Source organism: Strix uralensis, chromosome 4 (genome assembly GCF_047716275.1).
Source record: "Strix uralensis isolate ZFMK-TIS-50842 chromosome 4, bStrUra1, whole genome shotgun sequence".
NCBI lineage: Eukaryota > Metazoa > Chordata > Aves > Strigiformes > Strigidae > Strix > Strix uralensis.
In genome coordinates, this window is record NC_133975.1 from 130,151,517 (window position 1) to 130,179,157 (window position 27,641).

The 27,641-nt window shown below is 48.1% G+C and overlaps 1 protein-coding gene across 1 annotated transcript in view; it reads left to right on the forward strand.

Moving 5' to 3' along the window:
• The window catches only part of NIN (ninein), a 64,730-nt gene that overhangs the window by 15,479 nt on the left and 21,610 nt on the right, over positions 1-27,641 (forward strand). Inside the window, exons 4-17 of the mRNA XM_074869222.1 lie at positions 4,408-4,577; positions 10,360-10,399; positions 11,803-11,993; positions 13,120-13,266; positions 14,104-14,271; positions 16,115-16,251; positions 17,655-17,795; positions 17,973-18,147; positions 19,109-19,219; positions 20,030-20,119; positions 21,448-21,601; positions 21,927-22,048; positions 23,345-23,871; positions 24,608-26,683. Coding sequence (XP_074725323.1) covers positions 4,408-4,577; positions 10,360-10,399; positions 11,803-11,993; positions 13,120-13,266; positions 14,104-14,271; positions 16,115-16,251; positions 17,655-17,795; positions 17,973-18,147; positions 19,109-19,219; positions 20,030-20,119; positions 21,448-21,601; positions 21,927-22,048; positions 23,345-23,871; positions 24,608-26,683 — 4,249 coding nt within the window. The remainder of the gene's footprint in view (positions 1-4,407; positions 4,578-10,359; positions 10,400-11,802; positions 11,994-13,119; positions 13,267-14,103; positions 14,272-16,114; positions 16,252-17,654; positions 17,796-17,972; positions 18,148-19,108; positions 19,220-20,029; positions 20,120-21,447; positions 21,602-21,926; positions 22,049-23,344; positions 23,872-24,607; positions 26,684-27,641) is intronic.

Below are 27,641 nucleotides of genomic sequence, written 5' to 3' on the forward strand. Positions count from 1 at the left end.
CCGTGGGCCTTGGCAAAGCTGCCTGACAAAGGTGGTGTGTGGGGATGAATTGCAGCTCAAATTAGTGGGGAGATGCTGCCACAGGGCCAGGGGCTGAGCCTGTGGCTGCTGGGAGCCTCATGGGACCTGGGTTAGGTGCTGCTGCCACCGACGCTCTTTGTCCATGGGTCTCTGTAACAGTGAAAGGGGGGTCTGGGGACAATAAAATAGATTTAAGGGAGGGGAAAGAAAAAAAAAATCAGTTATGTGGGTGATTAGGGAACTAAAAAAAAAAGTAATCAGGCTTTTTTCCTCCCCATTATGGCAAATAAAGTCAGCTCTGTGTGGAAGCCTGGATAGGGAGGGATTACTGGGGTGGAGTGCAGGATTACGGGAACACCCAGGACAAATTAAAGAGCAGTTTGACGCCATCCTCCCCGCGGTCACAAGGGGCTGTTGGTTTTTTTTTTTCCTTCCCAGCACATGGAGACAACAGAACTGCCCTCCTGAAGAGGAGCTGGTGGGGATGATGCTCTTGCAGGAATCCCATCTGTGGGGGAAAGTTTGCTGGTGTGGCTGCAAAGGTCGGGCTCTGCAAGCAGGTTTGGCTGGGGACAGGTATAAAAGCAGTCCCACCACTGGGATGAGAGTGATTTAGGCACAGGCAATGCTTCTGGGACAAAATGCATTGGTTTTGGGTCATGGTGCCCTGGACAGGGTCCCCAGCAGCTGCTGCTGCTCCTCTTGGCCTTGGTTGCTGAGCCCAAAGTGTGAAATAGGGACTAGAAAGAGTTTAGGCAGTACCTGGTGTCTCGGGGGATTAGGATTTAGCAGATCCTAGCTGCGATGTGCTTTGCCCAGTGGTAGGCTAGCTGCTGCTGCGAGGAGAATCCCTCCCTTCCAAATCTTAAGCGGCAGAGAAATTAATTTTGCCTCTAAATGACGGGTTTGCAGCATGAGGGTCTTCCTCCTCTTAAACCCCCTTTTGTCTGAGCTCGATGGCTTTGATGCTGGGCCCAGGAAAATGCTGCTTGCCATCAAGGGGAGTCCCCCCCCTCTTCCCCAAGCATCTGAGGGCAGAGCAGGATTTTGAAATGACTTATCTAGTGCAGAAAGGCAGAAAATCAAGTGTAAATCTCTAACCATGGAGACGTTTAACTGCCGAGATGGATGGGGTGGGGGAGCGAGCCAGGGAATTGATGGCTTCTGTGTGCAGAATTGGGGGGGGGAGTTCTTGTGAAATGCAGATTATGGGGTTTGGGGTTTTTTTTTCAGGGGGCATTTTGGGGGCCACAAACCCCCCCGGGCAGTGGGGCAGGGAAGTGAAAGATTTGCACTCTCGGTGGCTTCTGCTCTCACCCCCAGCCCAGGGGCAGTTCAGGGGGGCAGATCAGACCCCAGTGTCTAATTAGGCACCAGCTCCGGAAAGTGTGTTTTACTAAGCCTGTGTGTTGCCGAGGGCTGTAGGAAGCAGGGAGGGTTCGACCTATTTTCTTTTTCTTTTTTTTTCCCTTTCTTGGCGGTTTGTCAGCCGCACAATAGCGAGGGTCTGTGAGGAGCAGCATCTCCTCTTGCCTCTGGTTGCAGATGGGGGTACCAGAGGTCAGACTCAAGCGAGAGCAGCCTCCCCTCAGTGTTCAATACAGGGGTATATTTTACAGTGTTTGGGATAAATAGCACACAGGGCTGTCTCATGGGCATCTGCCTCACTGAAAGCGTTGATTTTGACAATCTCCCTCCTGTTTCCTCATGTGCCTTTGAAAAGCACGTGTGGATTGAGTTGCTCTTTCCATCCTTCCTCATCAGTTTTGGCTGGTAACGAGAAACTCCAGTTCAGCTTGTCGGTGAACTTTGTGTTTGTGGAGCACAGGTTGCTGCTTTTTGCTGGCACGTGAGCTCAGCTTTTGCTAAATACTGGGGATGGTGGGAACATTGAGGACACCTGCTGCTGTTCTGGGGATTTGAGTTGGGAAAGCAGGAGGGCCAGAGGGATTTAGAAGATGCAGCACATATGGGAGGTATCCACGCACACATGGTCTGGAGATGATGGCACCCAGGCCTTTCTGCAAAGGAGACGGGTCCGTGCTCCCTGGGATGGGGCTGCAGGATGTGGTCCCTTACACCAGTGCGGTGCCTGTGGCCCAGTAACACCAGGGCTTTGTTCTGCACCGTGCACCTGGCAGCCAAAGGCATGAAGGTGCACGGGGGCTTGCAGGGGAAGAGCTGTAACCCAGTGTTAATGAAAGCACCCTGGCTCTAGAAACGGGATTTCAGGGTGCCTGAGCTGGGATCCCCTCGGTAGCTGGGCTCAGGCACAACCTATTTCAAAGTCAGAGCTTTGCAAGGCAGGAGCAAACTTTCTGCTGTTCTCAAACTGTGAAGGGTCACCTTTCCCTCCCAGAGATGTTCTCAGGCCTCACAATTTTTCCATTGAAAAGGAAAACCAAGCACAGCCAGGTGCTCAGACCAAAGAGGAGGGAGAAATCAGCTGCCAGCCTCCAAATGCTTAAAACACAAAAGCGGGGAGATGGTCCCGTTTCCCTGCTCGCTGTTAAAGTGCTTGCAGGGTGGCACGGTGTGAGGGCACTGGTGTTTCCACATACAGCTGGATTTTCAGCTGCAGCAGTGGTTAAACACGCTGTCGGGGTGGGGGGTTGGAAACAGGACTCTTCTGAGCATTGGGAAATCCAGAAGGAAATTAAGCCATAGCTTCATTATTGCTAAATTACCGCTCCTTTTCCCCCACATCTTTCCAAAGACAGATGGGCACAGAGGTGTGTTCCTGTCTTAGAGGAGGAAAAAATTATTTCTCAAAAAAAAAAAGTAAAACAAAAGTCCCCCCCCAGCCCTCTTCTGTGAGGGCGGGGAGATGGCAGGGAGAAAATAAATGGGTGAATGAGTAGCCACAAATATTAGCATTTCAGAGAGAGCTGCTTGATGGAGATTGTTCACCACCGGGCAGGCTTTAATAGGAGTGATAAGGTTTGCTTTTGTTCTCGGGCTCTTACTTAATCAGCCTGTCTCGTTGCGATTTTTCTATCGGCACACTTCATCACACAACTTTCATGTGCGAGTCCCAGCTGCAGCAAATCTTGTTAAAATGGCCTTGTTCAAACACGGGCGCCGGGTTTGTTCCCTAGAGCTGCAATATGGATGGATGGAGTGCAAGGCTGGAGGAATCAAAGGACTCCTAGTCCTGTGTATTTTATAATTCATTGCATAGCTAAGTTGCAGAATATTTTTCCTCTAACAAGCTTGAAGCCTTCTTCCATATCTAAAGGAATATTATCCAAGGAGGCATTTGGGCAGGGGGGTTTAGAGACTGTTTGTCAATGATTGAACAGCTTCCCTGCTCCTTATTAGTATTGTACTCTTACATTTATTTTGTACCAGAGCACTCTGCAAATAAAATTTTAAAAAGCTGCTGCTCTTGCCACTGCCTCGGTGCGCTGCAAGTGGCGGAAAATAAAGATGATCGAGTCCTGGGGGGGGGTGGGTTTCGATGGTAAGGTTAGCAAACACTGAAACAAAGCATGGCAGAGAGCCTTTCCCTAATTGAATCCCTGGTTAATTTGGTCCTCTGTTTAATTTGCACCCTGCTCCAGACGTCGGATGATTGTCACTGAAAATAGCCCAAAACGTGCTTATTTATTTTTTGTTTTGATCCCTGTCCACGAGTGCTCCTGGATAATTCAGTCCCCGAAGGCAGGAGCTTGCTGCTGGAAGCTGGAGCCGGGGAATGCGAGCGGAGCCCTCTGTAATTAGATGATGACTCCAAAGGGTTATTTAGATCTTGCAGTTGGCATTAGTTGCACAGCACAAGCTGGGACCTGCCTGGCCGTCGCCTGGATCAGCTGCTCGTGTCGGCCCCCAGGAGACGTTTGCCTCCAAACTTGCCCAATTTTTTTCCACTCGCCAGGTTGTTTTTACACTTTTAATCGAGCTGTGATTTAAATCCACCAAAAGCAGCAACGGTTGCCCAGGTGTCTGCATAATCTGGAGACTTGAGTTGCTGAAGTGCAACGCTGTCCCTAATTAAACCTGCCCGTCGCTGGTAATGAAGATTACTGCAAGGAGGAGAGACCTAATGGACTTCATATCTGAGGCTGTTTGCAAGGTTGAGGGGTTTTAACCATCCTGTTAATGGAGCAAATGTGATCCTGGAATTGGGGAAGGGTGAGGAAGGTGGAGCCCTGATTCCACTTTGCAACAGTCTGGGGGTTTTTTTTGGAGCAGGACCAATTCCAACCCATCAGGCCTGATGCCACGGTGAGTGTAGTGGTCCTGAAAAGGAGCCTGCCCACAGGGAATAGTGCTGGCAAATATTGCTGCTCAAAATGCTGCAAGATCCTGCTGTGACCCAGGAGCTGGATCTGCAAAAAAAAAAAAAATCATGTTGCTGATGCGCTTTGTTCTTGAATTTCACAGATTCTTCCCCAGAAGCGCAGCCCAAGTACATCAAAGGTGGCAAACGCTACGGCCGTCGGTCCCTGCCGGAGTTCCAGGAGTCGGTGGAGGACTTTGCCGAGGTGACCGTCATCGAGCCGCTGAGCGAGGAAGCGCATCCCCCACACATCGCCTCCAGCGGCTGCGAGGAGGTGAGCGGCAAGGGGCTGGGCTGTACCCCTCAAATGCCACTGCTCCCCACACCATCCTGAGGTGGTTTGGATGTCCTTGGGGTCTTCCAAGCAAAGGCACCTCCCTTGTTCCAGCCTAAATTCCCCTCCGTGGGAAGCCGGGGAGGAGCCGGGCTCGCACGGTGCCGGCGCCGCTGGCCTCGCTGTGCTCCCGGCTGCAGCGCGGGCCGGTAATTAAGCAAGGGCTGTAATGCTGCCTCTGTGGCTAACGAAGCGTGGGCTGGGAGCTAAGCGAGCAGAAGGAGCACGTCCTCATCTATTAGCTCATCTGCAAAACCCCGGCCGTGGCTCCGGCGCGCTCTGGTAGAGGCGATGGGGAGGAGGGTTGGTGAGCAGCAGAGCTCGGCAGCAGGCGGCTGCCTTGGGATGGTGCCGAAATTCAGAGCCACCAGCTTCTCCTTCCAGTCTTCTTGTTTTCCCAACAAAACTTGCGTGCAGGAGCACCAAAGCAGAATGCTGACCGCTCCGGGAGCTGCACAGCTCTCGGCAGCCCCCATACCCCGTGTATGACTGTACATATGCTTGCTCAAAAATCCAGTTTTCTTTTCCCCTGTTTTTGTTATCAAAATTTGCGGCTCTCTTTGTGCTAGTCCTTTCAACCCCAGAATCTCCTCTTGCTTCTCCAGCACAGAATAGCAAAAGGTCTTCACCTTCACCTGTGGTTGGGTTTGGTGTGCGTTAGCATATGGCCACAGCAGTGTTTCCTCGGAGCTGGGCTGGTTCCAGCCTGCCCCGGTTTGCCACGTATTGTTGATTCAGTGTTGCGTGTTCAGGAGCACGTGGTGGGAGTTTTCCAGTGGGAAGGAGAAACGCTGCTGCTTTCTCCCCTCCTCTGGCTCCTGGCTTTATTTGTGCTTTCCTAGAGGCTGGGGGGCTCTGCAGGCACCTGCATGAGGGGGATACCCAACCCTGCACGGGGAAGCAAGGGAGAAATTTCCAGTTTCCAGTGTTATTCCTATGTGGCTCAGCTTAAAAATAATAATAAAAAACTTGAAGAAAAGCTTTTTCCACCAGAACCAGCTGCTTCTCCCTGCTCTTGGTAACCTTTGCTCACTGCCACAGCTCATCCATCTCCTGGTGCTGGCCACATGGACTGCCCTGACCTTGAAATCAATGTTAATCTGCCCATAACCCCCAGGGAGGTGATGCCCTTGATGGAAGAGGCTACTCTAATCTTACTCCCTCTGTTCTAGCTGTCAAGGAGGTGTAAAAGACTAGTCCATTAACAAAGTCAGTCAATTAACTCTGCTGGTATGTAGCTGTGCTCCCTGTTGGCCCAGTCTCCCGGTGTGAACTCTTGTTGCACCTTTTGGGGTGGATGGGATGGTTAATTCTCTTGCAACCTGAGCAAAACCAGGCTAAGTTTGTAAAAGCCCCACTTTCCAACTTTATCAGCATTACTATCTTGTCTCTAAAAGCAGATCCTCCTGGTATGCATAGAAATGAGTTGCTTGAAGGTACTGGGGGGGTCCCAGGGCTGAAATGCTGGGTGGTGTTGGAGACTCCTGATGCCCTGACTTCTTGGGGCTTGGCACAACTAGCAGCCTTTGCCCAGTTTTCTCCTGTTGCACATATAGACACGCTGCTGCCTGAGCTCCACAAGCCTGCCTCCAGCCCAGGGTGTTTTGTTGGCCTGAGAACTGGGGCAGTGTGGCTTAATTGGTGCTTTCTTTCAACTGATGCCAATTAAAAGGTCTCAGGCTCTGTCTGAGAAGTTTCCTTCCCCTTCTCATCTCTGTAAACATGAGAGGAGAGGCTGGAGGGCTGCCCAGAGAGGCTCTGTGACCTCCATTCCCAGTGGCTTTCCAGGTGCCACTGGACAAAGTCATGACTAGCTGGGTCTGAATTCAGCATTGACCCTGCTGTGAGCAGAGGGTGGTGTAGGGATCCTGAGGTTCCCTCTGACTGCATGAGTTTGTCCCCACAGATGCTACCAGGCTAATGGGTGATGAGAAACAAGTGGCTCTGGCAGCTTTATGGATGCAGTGCTAATGGAGCTGCAGCCATGAAAGCATCTAGAATTGCAGTGTGAAAGCTTGTAGTGGTTAAAGTTGCGCACCTGAGCTGCAGTGCTGGGTCCAGCTCTGGGGGCACCAACATCAGAAGGACAAGGACCTGCTCGAGTGGGGCCAGATGAGGCCACGAAGCTGCTCAGGGGGCTGGAGCACCTCCCCTGTGAGGACAGGCTGAGAGAGTTGGGGGGGTTCAGCTGGAGAAGAGAAGGCTCTGGGGAGACCTTAGAGCGGCCTCCCAGGACTGAAAGGGGCTACAGGAAAGCGGGGAGGGACTCTTGATCAGGGGTGTAGGGATAGGATGAGGGGGAACAGTTTTAAACTGAAAGAGGGGAGATTTAGATTAGATGTAAGGAAGAAATTCTTCCCTGTGAGGGTGGTGAGACACTGGGACAGGTTGCCCAGAGAAGCTGTGGCTGCCCCCTCCCTGGAAGGGCTCAAGGCCAGGTTGGACGGGGCTTTGGGCAACCTGGGCTAGTGGAAGGTGTCCCTGCCCGTGGCAGGGGGTTGGGACTGGAGTATCTTTAAGGTCCATTCCAACCCAAACCATCCCATGATTTGATGCCCCTGGCTGCCACTTGAGCTTGTTTGTCCTGAGCTCTTGATACAGGTGATGGGTCTTGGTGGGTTGGTAATTGCTGTGTCCTTGCTTTCATTTCCCCTTTGCCTTGCGTTACACCTGATGATGACCTGTGGTGGTGGTGCAGGGTTGGGATGGGCAGCAGGTTTGGTGGCCATGGGATACCAACCCCGAGCTGGTGGTAGGGCAGCAGCACCCTTTGGCTCATGGGTTCCCAGTAGTGCACCCCTGGGTCAGACATGGCTAGTCTTAAGGCCATGCTGACTTCCAAACCTCAGCACAGGGCATCTGTCATCTCCCCCAGCTGCTGTCTCTGCTCCAGGAAAGGTTCCTTCTACTTGTAGGTTGTAGAAACAGCTGTTACGTCCTAGTTCTGTCCCTTCAGTGCCCGCCGAAGCCACTTGCTCCCCAGACATCCCTTGCTTGCTTCTGCATAGAGCAGTTTCCAGCATGGCACGGCCTCTCAGAGCAAAACCTTCTTGGAGGATCAGGCTGAAACTTTGTCTTCAGGTCCTCGATGTACAAATGTGAGGCTCCTGAAGTGCAACTGTCCTGTAAAGCCAGGATCTGCAGATAATAGCTCAGGATAGCGCTTGCTCCCGGCAGAAGTGCATTATTGATGTGACTCTGGTGCTTTGCAGCTGAAGGCAACTGGGAAAGCGGGGTGTGGAGATTTGCCATCTTTTAGGAGTCTCTGCTCTGGCTGCTCAGACCAGGGAGCTGATCTCTGGGCAAGCACGCAGGGAGGGAGAAGTGGGAACCGTTAGCGTTGGTGCGAAGGCTCACCTTGCCGCGTGCAAAGCAGAACGGGCTCAGCGTGCGCTCCTGATCGTCATTTTAATTAGCAATATATTCTGACGGAGAACAAAGATCTGTCTTGCTGAAGCAGATGGCGGGGGGTGAGGGGGAGAGGTTGCTGCCTTTTTATGGGGAGAGGCCACCGCGAGCAAACGACATAGGCTGCAGATGCTCGCCCGGGCCCCGAGCTGGAGGGCGGCAAGCATTGAAAGCCACGGCCATCTGCTCCTCGGCCTGGCCAAGCACGCGCCTGCCCAAATAATAATAATGCATTCCTGGGATCCCCGCTCCCGCACGCAGCCCGCCGATGTCTGTGTGACCCGCATCCAGCTGTAGCACCGCCGGGGCCGGGGAAACAATGCCGTGCCTGACATCGGGATGCGCCGGCCCCCCTTTGTCCTCCCACCGGCGGTGGCTGACCCTGAGCCCCCGCCGCACAAAGGGACCCCCTTGCCCTCCACAGCGGGGCCCCGGCACGGGGAGGGAGGTCACACGAGCTCCCTGGGGTTGGTGGCAGTGGGTTACCAGCCCACAGACACCCCCCTCCCTATATTCAGGCTCTTCAGTTGTTGATATTTATGGAGTTTGTGTGTGCTGTGGTTTGGGGCTCTTGGTTTTGAGGCAAGTCCTTGAAGTGAGAGGGTCTGGTGCTAAATGGTTTAGATCTGATTCTATATAAAAGTATATACATTGCTTACACAAAAAGACTTGGACACAGCAGTGGACCCCCCCTTCTGAGCATCACTGCCTGGTTTCGCCTCAGTTTGCCCCCCCACCAAGGACAAGGATGAGCAACCGCAGGGTGGTAGCTCTGCCTGGCACCCAAGAGACCTTCTCTCAGCACCCAGTTGACCGTTGCAGGCACTTGTGGGCTGGAACGGTGTCAACTCATTCATTTTTGGGTTGTTTTCTGCCTTAAGGCCATGCTGACTTAAAACAAAGGCTGTTTTCTGCCTTTGCAGACAGTAATTTCACAGTACCTGTTGCTCCAGCTCCTGCTTTTTGTGTGCTCACCCTGATGGTTTATCAGGCAAACCAGGAATCTGCCACGTTAACGCCTTGATGGTGGTACTAGCAGAACAGCACTTGTTTGGGCTAAAATCCTCAGCTTTCTAGTGCGATATTATGTACATTCTTGGCTTTGTCCAGAACGTCCAGCCGAGCCTCAGGTTCTAGATCTGCCTGTGACCTCCTGCCTCTGGCAGGCTGATTTCTGCCAGAAGCCTGCCTGGGAAAGCAAAGCTTAAGCTCCCCTCTCCATCCGAGGGTCTCCCCAATTCCTGCCCTGTGTCTGGCCCTGAAAGCAGGGGGGTACATCGAGACGCTGCACAGCAGCCAACGGCTCTTGCCTGGACCAACAGATGAAACAGGAGCAAGTGGCAGAGCTAAAAAAAGTCCAGTGACCTAATCCAGTTTCCATGGTAACGTTGTAGATTAATGGCTTTTAGCTGTAATCTGAATGAGATGTATTGAACTTTTATATGATGATTTAGAGCCTCTTTATGTCCTGGGTGACTTTGACTTCAAATCCATCAGTCACGTGCGTGGAGAAGTATCCACTTGTAACGGTGGAGAAGTAACATCTGCCGATGCTGCTGCTAAACCAGAAGTTAATATTGCTGAGCATCGCGTGTGAGTAAATACCCTCCACTGGTACAAGGGTGGTAGACACAAGACAATGTGTAGTACATGGGGAAATCTTTTTAAACAACCGACTTCTGCCCTTTTCCTGGTGCTGCCTGAGCTGATCTGGTATTGCCACAGAGGAAGTGGGATGGCTTAAGACCAGCAAAAAGTCACCATCCCTGGATGTGTTTAAGGGTCGTTTAGATGAGATGTTGGGGGATATGGTGTAGGGGAGGACTTTGTAGAGTGGGGCTGATGGTTGGACTCGATGATCCCAAGGGCCTTTTCCAACCTGAATGATTCTGTGAAAGATAACCCAGATTTGGGTGGTGGCTGTATGCAGCCCATGATCTTCCCTGCATCCTCATCATATCAACCATCAATATCTCTAAGACAAGCAGCACGATTTGCTTGGAGGGCAAATCTCTCCCTCCCTCCCCATCAACCTGCTGGACTCTGATCTGTCACCTCTCATGGGTCATTTGCAGGGCTTTAGGCATCTTTTGCTGCAGCTGCGGCTTATCCCCACCGAAGAACCTTGTGTGCCAGAAAAAGGCAGCATCAAAGAGCCGTGGATTGCCAGCCCAGCCCGCGGGGAGTGGGGAGATGAAAGCCTGGCAGCATTGCTGGAGCCCTGTAGCTCGTTTGATGCTGATTGCAGAGTCTCTTTCATATGGGTGATGTCTTGCAATAGTAATAACTCAAGAACCTTTTGTTTTCTCCCCAGCACTGGAAGACGCGAGACAGCGAGGAGTACGAGGCCGAGGGTAAGAGCAAACAGCAGCACTTGTATGTGCTTATTCTCTTTTCAGCTTTGAAGATGAATCAGAGAAGCACACTAAGATGGTCTCAGGCAGTCTGGGTGTGCTGAACAGTCCCAGCCTGGCATGGTGGAGAGCTTTGGGAAGGGGCACATGGGACAAGCAAGCCCTGAGCTGGGAGTGAAAGCTAAAACAGGGCTCTTTGGAGGGCATAGTCTTGTGCCTTACCCTTTTTGCCCTCTTTTCTCCCTCCTGCCCGGTGCAGAGGCTGCCCTGCTGCTCCAGTAACCACAGAGCAGCAGCTGGTCCCTGCTCCTGGTCCCTGCTCCTGGTCCCTGCTCCTGGTCCCTGCTCCTGGTCCCTGCTCCTGGTCCCTGCGGGCTGCTGGATGTAGTGGAGCACGGTAGGCACTAGATGTCAGCACGGCCCAGTCATTAAATGTTTCTTAATTATCCTGTAAGGGAGAGCGGGGTGACCCTCAGGGTGACGGCAGGCTTTGGCACTAACCCGCAGCACACAAAGATCTGTTTATAACTAAGCCGTGCAGCTTTGAATTGCTTCAACACCTCGTCTGTATTTCAGCTGCTCTCTAACCCCTACCCCATCCAAAGGGACCAAATTTTTTCTCCAAAAGCTGCTTTTCTGGCCCCAGGATGAGGTAGCGGATGCAAGGAGGTGGCCTTGCAGCTGAGCAAGCTCTGACTGGTTTGTGTCTGGTGGCTCTGGGAGCATTTCCAGCTGGGTGAGACTGCACTCCAGGCATTTGCTAGAGGTAGAGGAAATGTGTTCAGCTGAAGGCTATTGGGGTTTTTTTTTTTCTTCCCCTGAAGGGGTGTTTGGAACTACTTAGATCAAAACATACACTACAGTTTACATTTAAAGGGGATGGGAGTTTAGGCAGCTCCACCTTGGGGGGGGTGACATTTATGGAGACAGGCAACCACTGAAGTTGTAGACCTGGTCAAGGTATATATGGATCTACAACTTGCTCAGTCCTCTCCCTTGATCCCATAACTGCCCTGAAGAGGAGGGGTCCCTTCTCCATCTATGCCAGCAGCCGAGGTGGCAGGGCTGTGCTTCCCCTGGCTACCAGCCATCGGAGTCATCCACATCCCCAGAGATCCTCCTGGCCACAGCTCACCCTGTGCCTGCACACGAGTGGCACATGAGTTGAATGCTGAGCAGGACCTGCTCCTTCTGATAAAATCCAATATCCTTGCTGGTGCCAGTAGCTGCACCTCAAAATTACAAGTGTGCTCTGTGCATGACGAGGCAAGAGAAATGGTCCCATGGGGTCTGATGAGGAAGGAGAGACTCCCCCATGACATGCAGAACCCCCAGGTCTTCTGATGGTCACTTGTATGCAGTGGATGGGCAGAAACCAGAGCAGTTTTCCCCCCCATTTCCAGGGCAGCTCCGTTTCTGGAACCCAGATGACCTGAATGCTTCCCCCAGCACCTCACTGCCCACCCCGGACTGGATAGAGGAGAAACTGCAGGAGGTCTGCGAGCACCTTGGCATCACCAGGGATGGCCACCTGAACCGGAAAAAACTCATCTCCATTTGTGAGCAGTATGGGCTCCAAACAGCGGCCGGGGAGGTGAGTGGCTACGTACAGACCCACTTGCACCAGAGTGTACACCTGGGTTTCAGAGTGGCCCCCACGAAGTCTGTCCTGCAGTTGATCTCAAGCCTAAAGCACAAGTGCTGGTTAACAGGTCGCTGCTTGGAAGGTGGTTTTCAGCTCCAGCTCGTGGGCTTCCAGCGAGTGAGTTTGTGTTGAACCATCAGATGTGGGAGGCTGCTCTAGTAGAAGGCAGCTGCCAGCCTTCCTGACACTGTAGCGTGCGTGTCTTCTCATGCAATCGCAGAGTAAACTGGAATTTAAAAACATATCCTAAATTCCAAGCATGTCTCCTTAATCCCAGAATTCTTCTAGCTAGACAGTAAATATGGGTTAAAATATTCATAGATGGTTGCTTTTGACTTTGAGAAAGCCTGCAGGCAGCTTCTGTCCTCTGCAAGAAAATTATTTCTTTAGCAAAAACGTCTCTTGTCAATTTAGGATTTAGTTTTATAAAAAAATAAGACTGTTTTGCATCTTAAAATAACATGGCTTTTAATCATTTCCTTCATAAAGCATGTTTCCAAGGAGGTATTTCTTTGCAGCATTTGCAACAAAATGTTTTCAGGATATTAAGGCTGAAAATGGGGAAAAAAATAAACTGTAGACAAAGAAATAGTGAGGGCCTAATCTTAACATCTCTGATCCTAATAAGGTTGGTCTTGCTTTTCAGAAAGCAGACTGCCCTGAAGCATAAAACTGATTTATTTTAACCTTGCGGTGTCTTACTGGGTTTTTCTGCCTGGTCACTTCACAAGGTGCTGGGGTTTTGGCATCTGTCTCACTACCTTGCACTGAATTCCTGAGGTCACCCTGTCTCGAGAGCAGAATGAAACAAGGTGGATTTTTTTTTTTCATGCTGCCTCGCAAAGATGGAGGCTCCAAGATGACCAGGAGCTTACACACTTTTACAGGCAGGATTTTTGTAGTGTATGTGGCTCTGCAATTTTCTATATGAAGGTTGCCATACCAGTGTTGCTCTGATTTTTTTTTTTTTTTTTTTTGTAGAGCCTTGGGAATAGGATGCTTTCTGCTGTGCCAAATTGTTACCGCGATGTTTTTGGCAATAGCAGATGTGATTTCTATCCTCTGCTGCTTGCAGGTGCTTGAAGAGGTGCTTCATAACCTGGAGCAAGATGGCACCATGAGCATAGAGGACTTCTTCTACGGCTTGTTTAAAAATGGAAAGTCACTGACCCCCTCAGCGTCTACTCCATACAGACAGCTGAAACGACATCTCTCCATGCAGGTGAGAAACTGAGGTGGATCCTGGGCTAAAAGCAGGAGGAGGGGGAGAAATCCTGAGCAAACCCCACCTTGCCTGTCTCCTCCTCTTCCTCCCCATTTGTCCCTGTGGTGGGGCAGCTGTGACGGTCACCCCTGGCCAAAGCAGAGCCAGGGATTCCCACAGCAGCACCATGGATGTGGCTGCCTCCCCCCGAGTGAGAGCGATGGGGTGAAGTGCTGCAGACTTCCTCTGGGTGTGTTGGGGTGGGGGGATAAAGCAGAAAACACCCTCATGGTAAAGGGGAGATGCCTCCCCTTTAAAGTTATGTGGCTTGAAGATGGCTCTTAAAAGTGAAGTGCAGCAAGTAAATGGTATAAACTGGATGCAGGGGGAAGCGGTGGCCTGGAGTAGGCTGTGGGCATCCAGGTCCCACATCTCTCTCAAAAAAATAAATAAATTAGAGACAAGAGTTTGAAATCTACTCCCTATCCTTGCCTGGAAGCTGAGGGCTATAGCAAAAGCACCTGTGTATATGCTCCCTGCAGCCTTTTTAGGGGAGGTGACACCTGAAACCAAAAATGGACAGTGGAAAACAGTTTTAGAGCATCGAAACAGCTCTGAAACTCTCCCTCCGCGGATTTATTTTAAATCCGAAGCGCCTGGTTGTGCTGCGGTGCCGTGAGGTCAGCAGCAGCGCTCCTGCTGCATATTTGCTTGGCAGTGAGGAAAAGCAGACCTTAATCCTTAATCTCCAAAGTACCGTTAGCGAAATGACATTTATAAGCCTTTCTTGTCGCGGGGTGGCCAGATGCCTGGCTCTGCCCGTGCCCCGCCGCAGCCTCTCCCCTCTCTCGGCAGTCCTTCGATGAAAGCGGGAGGCGCACGACCACCCCCTCGGCCATGCCCAGCACCGTCGGCTTCTGCCTCTTCTCCAGCCTGGACGATGGGATGGGCTACGGCTGCGTGGAGGATGTCCTCGACTGCTGGCACCAGGAGGGCATAGAGAACAGCCAGGAGATCCTGAAGGTAACCAGCCGCTCCATCTCACCCCCTTTATTTGCCTTTTTTTCTTTTTTTTTTCTTCCCCCCCCCGCCAGTGTGGAATGCTGGACTATAGCTGGATTACTTTATTTTTCCCCTTTAAAATTCCCAGTGCTAGTAACAAGAGTCTAAGCATTCTGGGAAACTCAATAATTTCCTTGATTTGAAATGGTGGTGCATCCCAGAGAGCTAGAAGTTAATGACAAAAATATAACGTGACTTCCAGCTTCGCTCAAAGAGGTCACCTATATTTGTAGAAAGCAATTTAATTCCTTTACCTCACTGAATAGCTGTACCTGTAAACCTTTTAGCACTGGGATGACCTGAATTATTGCTTGCGCTAAGTTGGAGGACAGCTCTTGAAACCCTGCCCAGTAATTAGTCTTTTATTATACAGAGTAAAAGGGTAATGGGGGTTGCAAATCAGATACCTGAAGTGAACCCCATCCCTGTCCATCTCACTAGAAGGTGTGGGCGGGAGAAAATAATTTCATATGTCTGTTCTGAGACCGTCGCTGAGTTCCCAGCAGCGATGATTTCTCTTGGCATTTAATGTCCGCGTGGATATTGAACATCCAGGTTGTAATAAACTCTGCTCCGGCTTTAAAACCCACGTGTAGCCTGGGCTCGTGCAGGCCAGTTTGGTAACGTGGTACTGTTTTTACCAGACTTGCATGGTACACTTTTACCTTCTCTTCTGCTTGTTGCTTTCCATTGGCCTTGTGACCGGTGTCACCAGGGCAGTTTCTCCAGTGTTTGCAGGGTTTCAGCCCTTCTGTGCTCAGCTTTCTGCTCCTGCAGAGTTAGCTTGGAGGAAATTACAAGCAGTTGCTGATAATTTATTTTCAAAGAGGTGGGATGTTTGCTATCAAATACCTCCTACAAGACCTCCTCTGTGTTGTCTCTGTTGCAAGAGCTGGTTTTGTTTACAGAATCCCAGAATCATCTTGGTTGGAAAAGCCCTTGAAGCTCCTCCAGTCTAACCATGAACCTCACACTGACCGTTCCCAACTCCACCAGATCCCTCAGCGCTGGGTCAACCCGACTCTTCAACCCCTCCAGGGATGGGGACTCCCCCCCTGCCCTGGGCAGCCCATTCCAACGCCCAACAACCCCTTCTGCAAAGAAATACTTCCTAAGAGCCAGTCTGACCCTGCCCTGGCGCAGCTTGAGGCCATTCCCTCTTGTCCTGTCGCTTGTTCCCTGGTTCAAGAGACTCATCCCTCCTCTCTGCACCCTCCTTTCAGGGAGTTGTAGAGGGCCATGAGGTCTCCCCTCAGCCTCCTCTTCTCCAGACTAAACCCCCCCAGTTCCCTCAGCCGCTCCCCATCAGACCTGTGCTCCAGACCCTGCACCAGCTTCATTGCCCTTCTCTGGACACGCTCGAGTCATTCAATGGCCTTTCTGAATTAACATGAATATCTTCAACCAATTTCTTTCAGCTTTTGAGTATTGGGTTGGAAGTAGATGATCTTTAAGGCCTCCTCCAACACAACCATTCTATAATTCTACAATAATATGTAAAATGGCCAGCGTAGTCGAGTCCTGTAGAGAACTGGTACTTTTAATCAGTCATGGGCTTAATCTCCTGTTGGTCTTGCAGCACAACTAGGACACTTTCCATCTCCATAGCTGGCAGCAGCTCTTTAAAACAGGAAGGTGGCAGAGATGTCTGGTTTATTGCCCCAAAGGCATTTGTGACAGATTAATCAGCAAGCAAAGATCTTTTCTGAGCCTTCATCTTATTCTGTCACTTCATGTACAAATGTCTGCAGGCTGCTGCAGGGCAGGGAAGCTCGTTCTGCTCTAACGATGTGTTGTTTTGCAGGCTTTGGATTTCAGCTTGGATGGGAAGGTGAACTTGACGGAGCTGACGCTGGCGCTAGAAAACGAGCTTTTAATAACCAAGAATGGAGTCCACCAGGCAGCCCTGGCGAGTTTCAAAACGGAGATCAGACACTTGCTGTAAGTCACCAGGATCACTGGCTTTGCCTCTCCTCTCAGTCCACTGCGTTTGGCCAAGCAGGAGTTTAATTAGCAGTTGATTAATGGTGGTTCATAGCACTTCTCCGAGGGGCATCGGTGTGGTGCTGCCATTTCACTGGAAGGCTAGATTCTCTGTGAGCTTGGTTAGAAACTTTCCCATGCAAAACGGGAGAGTTGAAAAACACTCAAACCCATGTATTGCAGAAAAATATACTTTTTTATTTTTTTAAATCAAAGCAGCAGGCTGTTCCCAGCCCTGCTCTGCAGTCTGGAAATGGTCACTGGAATCTGCAATGGTCACTGATGGCTGAGGAATGCAAAACTCAAGACAGAGGCTGATGCAATCTGATAGGCAGTACCTTTAATGCTAACTGATTTCTTGCAGTAGCGTTACGTAGGTTTTGCTGTGTGGGTGAGGTACAAAACCATCACTCACCCCCACTTTTTTTCATTTGAAAGTCAACACAGTTTGACTTAGCACTGGACTTGCTGTGCAGGCTTCTCTGAGAGAGTGTAGGAGAGGAGAAACATTTCCCTGTATGTAAGTGTATCAATTTATAAATTATACACAACTGAAGCTCAACTATTTCTTCCCACAAACCAGTGGATTATCTTGTCCACCTCACTCTGGAGACCCCGGCTCTAAGGATTGCACCCTCTGTTTTGCATTGACTCCTTCCTGTTGTGTAACTGTTGCATCCATCTGCCACGGGCACAAGCTCCAGTTGTTAGTGGTGGTTTTTTGTACTGTAAATCTTGGAATAGTTTAAATATTTATCAGCTCATGCATCCACCTCCATGCAATGCCATAGATGACTTTTGCTGGTCATTAAGACTGCACGTGTCCTGTTACCTGTTGGCTTACTGCTTGTGCTTGCAAGCTGCCCGTTTTACTTGTATGAAACCTCACAACATGAGGCTTCCCACTGTTTGTTTGCATCAACATGTCAAAATACCTTTTTACATTCACTCAGTGGAGAGATCGGTTGTCAAGTTCCCATCAAGAAAGCTGCTCAGTGTAGCAGATCTTACAAATTTGTGATCAAAACCAGATTGGATGTAGCATAAGGATGAAGTGGTAAAGGTAATAAAATTACAAGAACAAGTAAATGGGGCAGAAAGTGGCCTGGCAAAATGGCATAGCGCTGCAATTCAGGGGGCTAGACCACAGCTGAGGAGCTCAAGTGTTGAGGTCTGAGGACCTGTGGGGATATCAAGACATGGCCAGAGCTATGTGTGCAAGTTCATATCTCATGACTAAATGCAGTCAAGACCCTTGCAGAGCTTTCTGAGCTGCTCTTCTCTGATGAGCGTCTTGCAAATACCACCTTTGCGGGAGCTGGGAGGGGTGACCTAATCCAGGCCGGCTGTGTTTACCCTAGGGAGAGGGTTGACCAAGTGGCCAGAGAGAAAGAGAAGCTGCGGTCAGACTTGGAAAAAGCTGAAAAGCTGAAATCCCTGATGGCCTCCGAAGTGGATGACCACCACGCTGCGATTGAGCGCCGGAACGAGTACAACCTCAGGTAGGGCGTCCCGGTTCACCCCTCCCCTCCTCTTCAGCATCGCTGCCGCAGCATTGGAGGGACTTGGTGATGGGGGTAGTGGCTTCACACCTGCTGATTACCACCGTGTTTCACTCGCAGCAGTATTTGCCACCTGGTTCTTCTTATGAGCTCTTCTTACCTCTGTTGCCTTCATAGGAAGCTGGACGAGGAGTACAAGGAACGAATTGCAGCTCTGAAGAACGAGCTCCGGCGAGAGCGGGAGCAAATCCTGCAGCAGGCTAATAAACAGCGGCTGGACCTGGAGCAGGAGATAGAAAAGCTGAAAACTGATGAGAACTACATCCGGGACCGCCTGGCCCTTTCCCTGAAGGTAACGGGGTCTAAGTGCAGCTGTGTGTTTCCCCCAAAAGGCAAGGATGCCCAGAAGTGGGGAGCGAGGCTTGCAGCATAGTCCTTGTTGAGAGGATGTGTTACAGGGTGTGTTGAGCTAGCTGAAAGTAATTTCAGCAGCAAGATAGAGGCATATCCCTGATAATTGTTTTTTGGGTCACCTTGATAGGTTACTCCTTGGATTCATAAGGCTCCAGTTCAAATCTCTGCTGCCATCAAGTGCAGAGTGTGCATTTGTATGGCTATCAGATGGGCTGTCTTCCTTGCTGGCTGCTTGGCTGTCCAGCCAGGAGATAATATGTCTTGACAAAGTTTAAAATATTGCTTTAAAAACAAAACAAAAAAAACCCTCTAAGGCAAGCTTGCTGTTATGCCTTTTGACAATTTATCTGCTGCCTAATGCAATGGTATCACTCACCTGTGACTCCACAGATTCACATCCTTTTCCTATATTTTTTTTTCGGAAAACACTTAAGACACAATGCTTTATCTGACCGCTGCCTTACTATATAATTAACTTTTGCTTAGTTTAAAAAAAAAATAAAATGGTAATGGTGTTGTCTTACAAACGACATCAAAAGTGCTGACAGTCAGAGGGAGCTAATACAGCCTTACAGATGTTTGGGCGAGCAGCTTTTGAAGGGGGTGGCTGTCCTGTGAGCATCAGGAAAATTGTAAAATACTGCTCCCGAAGCAGTGACCTGAAGGGGGAGAGGAGCAGCGGAGCACAGGGTTTGTTCACGCTTGCTGTTTTGCTGTGGCAAGAGGGGTTGTGTGTGCATGGATTCACAATTCTTATCGTCCGCTGAAGCCTGTAGCAGTGTCACGCTCTGATTTGACTGGGAGATGACTTTTCTGAGTCACCACGTGCTAATGTTTTCTTTCTCCAAATGCTAAGGCTCTTGGGGTGGTGTTTTTGGTTTTTTTGTTTTTTTCTCCAGGAAAACAGCCGCCTGGAAAGCGAGCTATTGGAAACAGGAGAAAAACTGGCCGAGTATGAAAGTTTGGCCAGCAAACTGCAGAGGAACTTGGAAAATGTCTTGGCTGAGAAGGTAAATCCTCCTCTTCCCAGTATGCGTCCAGAATTAAATTGCTTTTCAGTTACTACACGCAAGATGCCAATTTAACTAATATCCAGAGGCTCTTGGGGTTCCTATCCAGATGTGACCAAGGCACGGCCTCCCTTGTTGACATGGACTGCCTGGCTGACTTCCAGTTAAGGAAATTAATGACACTCCACCTTAGCTGTAGTTTTATACCAATCAACAGTAGGGAGCCTTACAGTGAAGCAATCATCCAGCAGATCTGCAGGGATTTTTTTTTTTTTCCCGAGAACATAGTTTTGGCTAGACTCAATGTGCAGGTCCTTTCTAGGGGAGATGATACACGAGGTGTTGGGTGTGAAGTGGCATCTCTGCTAAACTTAAGTGAAAATTGAGGTGATCGTGGTTGTATTACAATAAACTCATCAGAATATCAGCGTCTCCAAAGGCATTTCAGTGTGTGTGCATCTATAGACAAAGGCTCTCTTACTGGGATTCTCACCCAACATCCGTTTTCCAGAATTTTTTAAAGATGGGGTTATTTATCAAACCAAGATGTGCATATGCTAAGCTAGAAAGCTGCAATCTGCAATCAAAGTGAACATGAGAGCTATGGTGAGATAGCAGCTAGTATTTAAGGAGGTTGCTCATCGTCCCCTACCAGCAGGGAAGCAGAGCTTCTGTATTTAAAATAAAATAAAATTAAAAAAAAGAGGGGAGAAGGTGTGGGCTGCAGGACTGCTTGTGAAAGGCACCCAGGCTGTGATGAGCAGGGCTGTTTGGTGGAAGAGTAACTGGATCCCGTTCATGCCATTTCAGTTTGGTGACCTGGATCCCAGCAGTGCGGAGTTTTTCCTGCAGGAGGAGAGACTGGCGCAGATGAGAAGCGAGTACGAGCGGCAGTGCAGAGTAAGTGGAGAGCTGGCACCCGTCTGCCCGTGCTCACCCAGAACAGCCTTGCTGCAACCAGCAGCGCAGAGCAGCAATATAATGCTGCTGGGTGTTTTCCTACATAATGGCTTTTTCACATTAATCCAAGCTCTTGGGGGGTGGAAAGCTCTTGCTGCAGAAGTAACTGGCCGAGCTAAGAGGGTGAGGTGCCCCAATTGTGGGCTGGGATTTGATCTGTGCAGCCTCCTTTGTTCCTGAGCTCTACATCGTGCAGTTGCGCACTAGTGGTTTTTTGATTTATGAAATAAAGTTTGCCCTAACTTGAATTCAGAGTTGCAGGAACTTACAGAGAAATAAGATATATCTGAGTCTTGGTGGTTTCCAAAACAGTAGCATTTCCTTAAAATGAAACTGAAAATGTGAAGCTTGTCTTCTCCTCCCCAAATCTTGTATGGCTGAAATACTTCTTTAAAGTGGGCCTGCAAGTATCTATTTATATATCTACTTTCTGATGACTACGATGGTTACAGCTCATCTGTTCTGCATGATTCTTTTCATTCAACAACAGACTACCTTGGCAAAAGGCTGTCTGATCTGAAACAGCACACTAGGTCTCTTAAGAAGTTGCAGTTTAAACGCAAAGATGTCTAGAAATATTTATTAATTGATACTTCTTCATAAGACGTTGCTTGAATAAGCAGTTGATTTTCTTTTTTTTTTTTGAGTACTGGCAGATATGAATCGGTTCACTCTCTGAACCTTCCAAATGTGTAGAATTGTGTGTTTACACATTCAGGGATTCATTTTCCCCAATAAACACTGTTCATTGAGCTGAGCGCATGACATTTGGCACAAACACTCGGGATATTCCTCTGGCAAGTGGGCAGAAGTACCAGATGGTAAATGCAGTAATGAGGGTATCTTCTTCCTAATTTGATCTTTTGCTTCTGATTTGATTTTGCAAGTAGATGGTGTTTGAAGAGGTATTTCTCAACTGTTTGAAAATGTTCCTAAGCTGTTGTTTAAAAAAAAGGTTGTAGGAAGAAGGAATAAAATGGAAGGTCCTGGAGCACAATATACTTTAGATGTAGAATATATACAGGCTCTCAAGAAACTTCTGCTCTTTTAGTAAGAAACGCATCTGTCACTTGCACAGGTTGGAACCTGGAGAAGGGGTGTTGATTTGCTAATAGGAGGATGACTAATTGTGGCATGATGGCAGGATTATTGACAAGTCTTTACCTACTAATTCCCTCCTAAATGTCTCATCGTGGGAGTGTGGTGATGTACAGATGCTCAGCTGCCTTGGCTGCTTTCACTCAGGCATCTTTTTCCCCCACTTTCAGGAGCTGCAAGACCAGATAGATGAGCTGCACTCAGAGCTGGAGGAGTACCGTGCCCAAGGCAAAGTGCTCAGGCCTTCGCTGAAAAATTCGCTGTCGGAAGAGTTCGACATTGATATGAAAAGTCATGGCAATAGTGGAATTGAGCCTGACCAAGGTAAAGGTCATCTCCTGTATGACCAACTTCTGTGCTGTAGGTATTTATGATAACATCTTACAGGCAATTATGCAAAAACTTTCCCAAACCTTCCCAGCAAGATTCAACCACCACCTCCATTTTGCTATTTAACATTAAGTGGAATATGGCTGCTGTACTACATTCAAAGCTGAAATTCATGCTTGCAGTTTCTTGTCTCTGTGTGTGATGGGAAATTGGAGAGCTGCAAGTAGCTGCCTAAACAAATTTAAATTGATGAAATAATTCTGTTGAGAATGTATCTCTTTAGGCTTCAGGAATATGTATATAATTACTATTTTTACAGGACTTGGTTCAGAAGACTGCAACCCATTAAATATGAGCATAGAGGCAGAAATGGCTATTGAACAAATGAAGGAGCAACATCACAGGGATCTACATCACCTCAAACAGGAGCTTGAAGACACAGTAAGCTATTAAATGAAACTTTACAACTTTTCCAGCCTCTTCATACAGGTGGAATGGTCTTGAAGAAGGACTTCTTAATTCCTGGTCAAATTATAACCTTTCTGTGAATCTGAGCTATCTACCTTCCCTGCTCCTTCTGCATGTTGCTGTGCAATGTAGAGGGCTGAATGAACGCTGCAGTAGATCCGCATGCCACCCCACAGCTAACAAGAGAGCAGCGAGCCTTTCTGAGGCAGTATTACATCTACTGTCTTGAGAGCCTGCTGCATCTGAATTAGCCACTTCATTCCCGCTGGCATGGGATAATTGTGGGGTAGGAAGGCTGCTGGCAGGAGTCTGCAGTGCTAAATGCTACGCTTGTGAGGTCTGGTGGTGTTGAAACACAATCTGTGCAGTGGGAGTATGGAAACTCTGCTGTTATATCTGTGCCACTGAAAATGGGCAGACAGCTCCCCGTTTTCAGGGTGTCCATCTGCAGATTAATCTTGCCACATGTGCAGAAATATCTCCATGAGCTCCCACGGCCAGCCCATGTCTGCGTCGGGGGCAGTGTTGCCAAGACAAACCTACTGTACCTCACTCTGCAGGTGAGGTGCACTGGGGTGGAGCTGGCCAGGCCAGGCTTCCACTTTCCACTGCAACTGTCAGCCCAGTGCCCACCTCCAGATGAGGGATGGCTATATAATTATCATCCAGAACTATAATCTATTCACTTCACGTATGGCATAACACAGGTATGCTGAAACTGTGACAAAGCTGGGATAGGAGTGGGAAAAGGGGACTGATAAAATATCATCCCCAAATCATTACTTTTTCCTTAAGTGACACAATGTTGCTTGTGTAAAAAAAAAAAAACAAAACCAAAAAAACCCAACAACAAGCAAGCAAACAAACAAAAAACTCCCACAACCTTTTTAAAGGGAAAGGCCTCATCTGCCTCTTAATTTGGGGAAGATTTTGAAAAAGTAATCAGTGAAATAAAAAAAGAGCCCACTTGTAATTTGCAAAACTGACTTGGGACTTAAAAATTGTTAGTGGCTTTGCTTTTCACAAATTCTCTTAATGGAAAAGCATGAATTCCACTGGCTTCTGAATAATAATAATTTTTATCCCAGTAAGAAATTAAGCTGAGCACTTTAGCATTCCTTGCAGGGGAAATCAATATAAGATGCTAATGTGTAAATCAAAATATTCTCTAGAATATATGGAAATATAGAATACAGAAATGCTGAGAAAACATCTCTGTAGAACATTCCATAGAAGATGAACCATTCCAATCTGTTTTCCTTTGTGTAGGTGAGCCATTACGAAAAGCAGCTAGATGAGACAAAAATCCACTGTGAAAAGGAACAAGAGGATATGAGGAAGAAGTACACTGAAGAGATGCATGTCATGGAAAAGCAAATAACTGGCCTTAAAAATCAAATTGCAGAACTGCAAGGAGAGGCAGCAGAGCTCAGAGAACAGCAAGAAAAGCTTGACTGTAAATACAATGATGAGAAAAACAAATTACAGATGCGTTTTGATGAGGAAAAAGCCAATCTGCAAGAACTATTGAGGCAGGAGCACGAAGAAGATGTAAGAGCCAGACTGGAGCAGGTAAACGAGAAGTTTAGTCAAGAACGGGAAGAACTGATTCAAAATGGTGTCTGGGTGGAAGAAAAAATGAGAGTTTTAGTGCAGACACTGCAGGAAGAGAAGGGAGAGCTGGAACGTGGCTTTCACGAGCAGCTGAAAAGGATGGCAGAGGTGCATGCCCTGGAGAAGGAAGAGCTCCAACAAGAGCTGCTGAGGAAGCACGAGCATGACCTGGAGGAGGAAAGGTGAGTGTCACCGCTGGTGGGGACGGAAGGGGTGTACACTGACTCTGACGGCTTGGCGTGGTGACCAAGGTGAACCTAGTGCCGAAATGACTCCCAATGCTTAATTCAAGTGTACTAACTGTAGAGTGCTGTTACCTGGTTTATTCCAGAACGCTGGGCTGCTATTCAGGAGCTTTTTCTTCTGACCTCTCTCAAGCAGATATTTTTATTGATTTTTAGCTCACCCAGAGGCAACAATAGTGTTAAAGCATAACCAGACATGATTAATTTGAGCTCTGTTCAGGATCCCTGTGCTTTACAAATCCCTGCTTTGTTCTTTTAAAGCATTTGGGTTTTCAGACTACTTTTCTGAAGAAGTAAAGGGATGGATGGTAAATGCTTTTAGCCAAGATCCGAGTGTCAACAGAAACTGAAACCATCCTGGGGTGACAGGGAGAGATGGGGGTAAGAACATCTGCCCCCACAAATCTGATCACAAGTATAGAAGAGCATATATTGTACATGAAGCCTTTTCTGAGGACAGTTCATGAGTTACAATTTTCCAAGGCAATTAGATTTTTATTTTTGAAGTTTCAACAAATTGCCTCAAATTTAACTTTGGCTCTTGGAAACACCTGTCAAATCTAAAACTCAATGAAAAACTAATTTTCAGCTTGTTTTATTCAGCCTAAAAAGCCATTTGAATCTCTTTGAGTTAGCCCAGATTTTAGTAATATATTATGTTAACCATGTTTAGGAAAAAAATGGAAAGTGACTATAACAGAAGAGCATCTCATGCAGAAACTCAGTTTTCTGTCGACACACAAATACTTGTGAACAAATACGAAGAAACGATCCAAAATCTGGAAGGACGTTACCAGCGAGAGCTGCATGAACTTGCTGAACAGCAAAGAGAGGAGAAATCTCAGTGGGAGTTTGAAAAGGATGAAATTGCTCAGGAGGTTGCTGAAGCCCACGAGCAACTGAAGGAAAGTCTGGCAAATGAAAAGGCAGTTTCTTCTGCCCTGACCCAGGAGAAAGATCTCCTGGAGAAAAACTTCAAGGAAGAAGTGAACAAGCTTGTGTGCGAGAGAGAGCAGCTTCAGAAGGAGCTGAGAGACCTGAGGAATGCTTCTGAGAAGCAGGAGAAAAAGCTGAATGATAAAATAATACAACTCCAAAATGACCATGAGAAAGAGCTAAAGAACAAAGAAGAGCGTATATCTGTGGTGGAGGAAAATGGGAAGCTGGTTAGGCAAAAGCTGGAGAGGCTTGACAGTGAATATAAGCAGGAGAAAGAAGACCTCAATTCCAAACTTCTTACTTTGGAGAGTTTAAACAAAGACATTTGTGTAAGAGCAGAAACAGAAAAGGCTGAGATGAGTTTGGAAATCTCAGACCTTCAAGGGAAAATACAGAAATTGCAATGGGAGACCCATAATTTTTCCGCACTACAAAATCATTATAGGGTCCTGGAAAACGAGTATGCCAAAGCAAAGAGCAAAATTGCTTCTTTCTCTGGTATGGCACCTCTGGGAGATGATGCAGATGTCCTCTTAAATCTGCAGAAAGTGCACGAGCAAGCTGTGAAGGAAAATGTCAGAATGGCCGCTGAGATCACCAGGCTGCAGCACAGGTTGCAAGCTGCGGAGCGGGAGCCCGTGCAGCCTCCCAGTCCTGGCTGCTCCGACTCCAGCTCAGCCCCATCTCAGCTGCCAGATGAAATGGATCCCATTTTTGAAGGGTTGCCCAGCGACTGTGAAGATGCAGACAAGGGAACAGATTCAAATGTCCTTCCGCTTTTGGAGGCTGATACTATAGACCTGGAAGAAATGAGTGAGATTGATTCAGATTTGGAGAAAGCACGTGTTAAAGCCAGAGTAGGCGGCCGTGCACTCGAGGTGCAGGTGTGTCAGACACAAGGAAGTAAAGCAGCACTGGAAGTTGATGGCAATCAGGATTGTGACAGGAATCAAGAGCTGCTTTCTCGAGTGCCTCTGCTGCAAAAAAGGAGAGACGTCGAGAAAACGCTTGAGAGAGTTCCCAGACCAAAAATGCTACACAATGATGTTAAACAGCAGAAAGTTCATCTGCTAAATCATAGAATAGCTCCCAAAACTAAAGGGTTTGTTTCTGATGCTTTGAAGCTGCAGGTTGAGCTTGAGAAGGCTGAAGAACTGAGTGAAGCCTCTCTCCTGCTTGATCATGCTCCTGGGTCAACAAATGGTGACCTAAAAAGCGTAATAGCTCAGCTTTGGAAAAGGGTCACAGAGTTAGAAGACAGATTGATGGCACAGGCTAAACTTCTGTCACTACAAGAAGAAATTCAGGTAGAAAATGAGGATCTGAAATCTGAAATGGTAAAGTTAGTTGAAAAAAATAAAGTGCTAGAAAACAACCTGCGTAAGCTGAGAAGCCTTCACTGCGAGCTAGAAGAAAGCCAACTGGAAAGTATTAAGCTCAGAGAGAAAAACACACAGCTCCTCCAAAAAGTTAAAGAATTGGAAGATGTCCAAGAACAAGACATGCAAGGAAACATAGATGCACACAGTGACCAGTTAAGGCTGCAATGCCAGCTTGGGAAGCTGGAAAAACATGCCACCACATTTACAGGTCAGCAAGACAAACATGCCCCAAGTGACAGCCTGGTGAAAGAAATGTCATTGGAAAAGAGGGAGCTGCAGGAGCCCAACAGAAAGCTGAAGGAGAAAGCTGCTGCTCTGGTTAGCCCAACCAACATGCATTCTCACGAAGAGAGAGAGGAGAGGAAAACAGTGACGCAGGGCTTACAAAGCACGTGCACTGAGCTGCAGCAAAAAGTTGATCTCCTGAGGTAACGTACACTTGCAAAACTTTGTGGGAAACGTGCCGGCCCCACAGTAATCAAACGTGCCGCTTAGAAACTAACCTAGTGTCCCACTCATCGCTTCGTAGCCGCCTGCCTGCCTGCCGTACGGTTGCTGCATTAACCACTGTAGTTTAACTTTGGTTAGAAACCGGTGCCTTGGACTCTAACTACTAGCCAGCAGGCTGTTTAATCGTGGATAACGACGGTTGAAATCAATGTGTGTGACTTACTCCTCTCTGACCATGACCTAACATGAGTGGTAAAACAGGAGCAACCTGCCAGCTGTTCTGTCTGTGGATGTAGTCACCTTTGCAGTGTGTAGTTTATGGCACATCAGAAACCCCTGTATTTTTATGTCCAAAATACTATGGTAACATTTCCAGAATGCTTTTAGCTTTTACTAATATCACTCCTTCACTCAGTTTGCTCCCTTCTAGTACTGAATGTTAGTTAGAATGCTAAAAGTGCTTTTATTTTCCTCAATGTTTAAGTTAATGCTAGAGAATTATGGTAATTTTTTTCCCAGCAGGAGCACTTAGTGTTAGGAATCCAACAGGTGATGTGGTAAATACCATTAAAACGCAGAGAATATAATAGACTTTATCTACATGTTTTTAACTGCTGTATTTCAGCAAGAATTTTTTTGGAGGCCGTAAAGTAGCTACAGCTGGTTTAATTATTGTTCAGCACCAGCTTCCTGCAGGAAACTGTTCTTTCAGGTATTACACCATGGCTAAGTTATTTCTTTAGCCGCCTCAGGACAGAAAAGGCACTTTCCAACGCTGCTGTTCTCAGCATACAGACTCTAGAAACAGCTGGGGACACAGCTCACTCTCCTAGCAATCTGCATATTGTGGTGTTAAGCTGTTTAGAGTTATGTTATTTGTAACTTAAGGACTGAAAGGTATACTATAATATTAGTGTGAAACTTTTATTAGGTATC